We start from the raw sequence: 4,690 nt of genomic DNA on the forward strand, positions 1-4,690 counted from the left end.
TTCAACCATATATCATAGTCTACAGGGTATGGTGTTCCGCAAAGGCTATCGACATAGTCGGCGAAAGCTTTCAATAGAGCCGAAACCTCGCCGAGATATTGCTGGATCACTCTCTTCTCCCAGCTTCTCTCCCTCCATTGTAATGCAGATTCAATGGAATCTTGTTGCTGCATGGTTCCTCCACAAATAAAATAAAGGAGGTAGACAATGCTTTCAGCATCTGAAGAAGGACACAGCTTCCCATGCTGAAGTGCATGAGATGATGAGAATTGCAAGTTTATGGCAGGGCTGTCCCTATCTTCTAAGACGGCACGGCCCCACGAAACAGGAATAAACATAACTTGGTTTCTAGTCCCTTGTCTTTCGATGACACGTATTATGTTCTCGGGGCAAATATCGCCATGCTGGACATTAGCCATAGCTGCACTTCTTAGAGCAGCTAGGCAGTCCCGGCATAGGCGAATCGCTTCTTCGGCCGAAAATGACCCCTCATTAGCAATTACAGATGAAAGCAGCTCCCCAACTGGAGATGTCACAAGTATTGGAGCCCCACACCAAGGATGATCACACCTTCCTCCAGGGCTCTCTTTCGTGCATGGACCGGAATGTAGAATCCTACCGGAGGCAATGATTTCCGGTAAATATTTGCTCAAGATTCCTTGGTTTCGCAAGATGTTTAGAACTTTCGTTTGGCGTTGAACTTGGTACCAGAGGCTCATATCCTCCCATGAAGGTTCAAGTCTAGAAGGATGTGAACCAACATATAAAGTCAATAACTGTGAGGGATGATCAAGACACACTGCACTATACAGATAATAGTTCCCTCCGACGAGCGATTCGTGAATTTGGAAACTTTTCTGTCCTTGCTGGGGATCATCCAAGATCAATATGTCATTATGCTTGAGCTTTAGGCGCCATGCTCTCTTTTCAGAAGATAACTCATCTGGGTCATATTCAACAATCTCAGTTCCTCCTTGATAAGGAACCAGTGCATTTTCAGCTTCAACAATGCAGCATTCTGCCCTGCGTTTCTGAAGCCGGAGGCTATGATCGGAGATCAATGAAGCTACTGACTTTCGTGGCGGTCCATTCCACTGAGCAATGGAGTAGAATGTTGCTAATAGCACCTGCAGGGTCCCTATATCCCCCCAGTTTGCATTTCCCAATCGGTTCCATATCGGTTCCACACGGGTGAGACTAATTTCAGCATGTGTTTTGAACCATTCAGCCACAGATAGATATGGATTGCTGGAGTTCAGCAAATCAAGTTTGCCGAGGTCACCGCCGAACTTCATCACTGCTCCACACTTGGAATCTAGAATTAGAAGGAAGACAGAGTCACTATTGACTGAACTAATCTTACTCAAGCTCCGAGAAACAAGAATATGGAACCCATAAAGGAGAGCTTCACAAATAGTGCCAGCCGATACTTTGAAAACATTGTCCAATAATGTTTCTGGCTTGAATAAGGCAAACTCTACTACTTGATCCCATTTAGTCTTTAGTTCATTCTCACTTTTAGACATCAAAGCTAAACCGCGCAGTTCCCTCGCCCTGCTCCTCGATATTGCCTTTTCGACACTACAGAACTTTGAACCAACATAAGAGGGGCAGGACACACATATTGGTAAGGGTCCACTTCTATGCCAAAATGTGCGCCAGAGGCCGATGATAACAGCATGAAGGAAATCTTCTGCTGCAAGATACTGATCTTCTAGAAGGTCATCACAATCATCGGAGAAGACCGGCATTCGGACTAGCTGCTGAAACGGAACTCCCTCCAATGCTATATCAAGCTTGTGCAACTCATCAGTTGTGAAAGGTGAACTAAATCTTTGCCTCCCATCTGCCAAATCGCCATTTAGATTCTCCGAGATCCACGCCTCAAGATACTGTGTAAATAACTCGAGGTCAACCAGTTTTCTTCCATAGTCCTTGAGCCCCTTTAACACTCTTCTGGAAATAGGAGCAAACTTCGCCAATCCCGACGCACCAGAGACGGTGCTGGCAGAAATAACTGCGACATAACAAACCTAACCGTGTCATAAGAAATAGTAACAACTATATATTTGACAAATAAGGGACAAAACCTACATGCTTGTACATGGTAAAGCTACTTCTAGATTCATTTCAAGAAAGACTAAGTTAATAAAGCCTCAAAAGAAGAGAGATTCCAACGAAAACAATCCATACAGTACATAAGAAATGTTACAGAAGGTTGCTAGAATCACACAAGAAATTCTGGATAGTATATGCACTGTTACCAAGCTTTTCTAACACTTAGTTAGCTCCTTAAATATCAATAGATCAATTTTCATGAAGACATTAAAACAAGTTCATAAGAAACTCTATCAGAGAACACAAATAGGACAAAAACTCCAGTTCTGAAGAAAGTTTAAAGAAGATACAAACCGGAGCTAGACTTCCTGAAACTTCCATCAACACTTTTCGCTGGAGACGAGTCCAATCCATTTTGCAGAAAACCTGAGTTGCGTGATCAATAAGGTTAAGGATTACTGCATTAGATAAATCTGTAAAAACAAATATTTCCTGATATTATAAGTAGTTTAGCATCCTAAAAAAGTTAACACTTCTTTATATGTAAATTGTATAAAAAAAATTATATCTCCGAAGTTGAAGAAACAAAAGTATTCAAAGGCCATATGTAATCTTTCCAATTTTCCTTCAAATATAACCCTCAATATATTTTCCTTTTTCTGTTAAGGAAACAGGTGAGGATACCAAGGTAGCCATTGTGGTGGGAGAGCCTATGGCCCTATAAACCCGAAACCGGAATTCATACTTCCAAAGTGTAACTATAGATTAGATCCTAACTGAGGAGAACATAACATGAATCAATTTATTCAATCTTATGTCCAGCGACTCCTCGCATTTCACAGCCAGATTACAATTGTTGAGGTTTTAGCAGACCAAACTCATCGGTCATCAGCCGAGGTGCTTTTCTCTCCTATTGTTCTGTTTTCCCTATTTGGCCTACATTTTGTACTTGGCATCTAAAAGCTTCTTGTTCATATTTTTTCTGGTCTTTGCCATTGGTATCCAAACTCTATTACCCAAAATCTGATGTAATTCAGCTGTAGGAATTGCAATCACCTCTTCAAATACAGGTTTCTTATCATCTCTACATCTCAAACTCAAAACATATATTCATCACATAACAATTCTAGAAAGGTCATCACACCAAGACACACCCTTCCATCTCCTAACAATTCTAACCCACAGAGGGACAAACTTAAGGACCAAAATCCAAATTGCAAGTTCATAAAATCACACCCAAAGTGATTCTAGATAATGCATGACAAATGAAGCATTCATGTAACAGAGGACATAAGATGTTCCCATCAAAACATCTACCAGCATTGCCTCTAACTCCTAACTGGTGTCGCGATCATTATCGATATGTGCCACCAAAAATTAACAATGATTACCACAAAGAATAAACTACAATCAAAGAATGGAAGTTTGAACACCAAGTTAGCTAAGTTTGGAAATTGAAAGAACAATTGATGATGTCAATCAGCAAATCACTCAGAAAACATTGTTTGAGCTTGTTTCATCACAAATCCAATCAAGAAGAGGTATACACTACATAGTAGAAACCATAAACAGCTGAAATTGTTATCATTTCAGCATAAATAATCTCCCTTTAGTAAATCACAAAAAAAAAAGTGAAAAACCACTAAATTAAACCCCAACAGAGTATTAACAATTAGCAATAGCATACAAATCAATTAGTCAATCTCAAATTTTGCCACATTTCCCCCTAAAACAGAAAATGGGGGTAGGAACACATAAGATAAAATAGGCATATATATACCAGAAAGAACCCAAAAACAGAAAAAAGCTTAAAATTTTAAAAAAAGAAAATTAAAAAAAAAAAGAAACACTATAAAGCCATAAGTTGAACTCACCTAATTGCATTGCGATTCTGAAAAAAAAACACACAACTCAAAAGCTGAAAACACTCTCAAGGACCCAAGATTTCTAAGATCCCCAGAAAACCTTCAAAAGCCAAAAACAACAAAATCAACATCCTTCAAGCCACACGAGGCAATGGCTGTCGTGGAAGGTGACAATGAAATCCAAAAGAAGAAGGAAAACGTGTGAAAGTGAGAATGGAGAACGTGAGAGATGATAATGAGGGTGTCATCTTGTTGAAACTGAAGAAACAAGAAAGACAGAAACTTTAACGTTTTTTTGAATACCCTTTGAGAAGAAAACAAAGAAAAGTGGGAACTTTACTATTGGGTAAGTGTGAGTGTGTTGTTATGGGATGTTGCAAGTTTGAAGCATGAGAACTTTTTCTGAGTGTTGGGAGATTCAGACAAAGAAAGAAAGAAAGAAAAGAAAAATGAGTGTGCTGTTGTGGCTTTGAAGACAAGTAGGAACGACAAAGATTGATTGGGAAGCAGTAAATTAAAAATAAAAATAAAATGAAAATGAAAATGAAAAAACAGTAATAATCTATGATGCATGGACACTGACACGGACACGGGACACGACACGACCCGGGACACGTCGACACGCGGATTTTAAAATCTTATAAGACACGGGGACACGCATATATATAAAATATAACGTATTTTTTAGATAAATTGTAATGATATTTTGATATTTTATTGATATTAAAATATAAATTAATTTTTTATTATTTTTAATGTCTTATTTC

At 38.9% G+C, this 4,690-nt stretch overlaps 1 protein-coding gene across 1 annotated transcript; it reads right to left on the reverse strand.

Moving 5' to 3' along the window:
* Nucleotides 1-4,393, reverse strand: LOC107614026 (the record flags this gene model as incomplete). Its single annotated transcript, XM_016316235.2, is given in 3 exon segments — nt 1-2,017; nt 2,413-2,484; nt 3,933-4,393. Coding segments are annotated over 3 exon segments (2,099 nt in total), but the record flags the coding sequence as incomplete, so codon positions are not given.

The sequence above is a fragment of the Arachis ipaensis genome, chromosome B08 (genome assembly GCF_000816755.2).
Source record: "Arachis ipaensis cultivar K30076 chromosome B08, Araip1.1, whole genome shotgun sequence".
Lineage (NCBI taxonomy): Eukaryota > Viridiplantae > Streptophyta > Magnoliopsida > Fabales > Fabaceae > Arachis > Arachis ipaensis.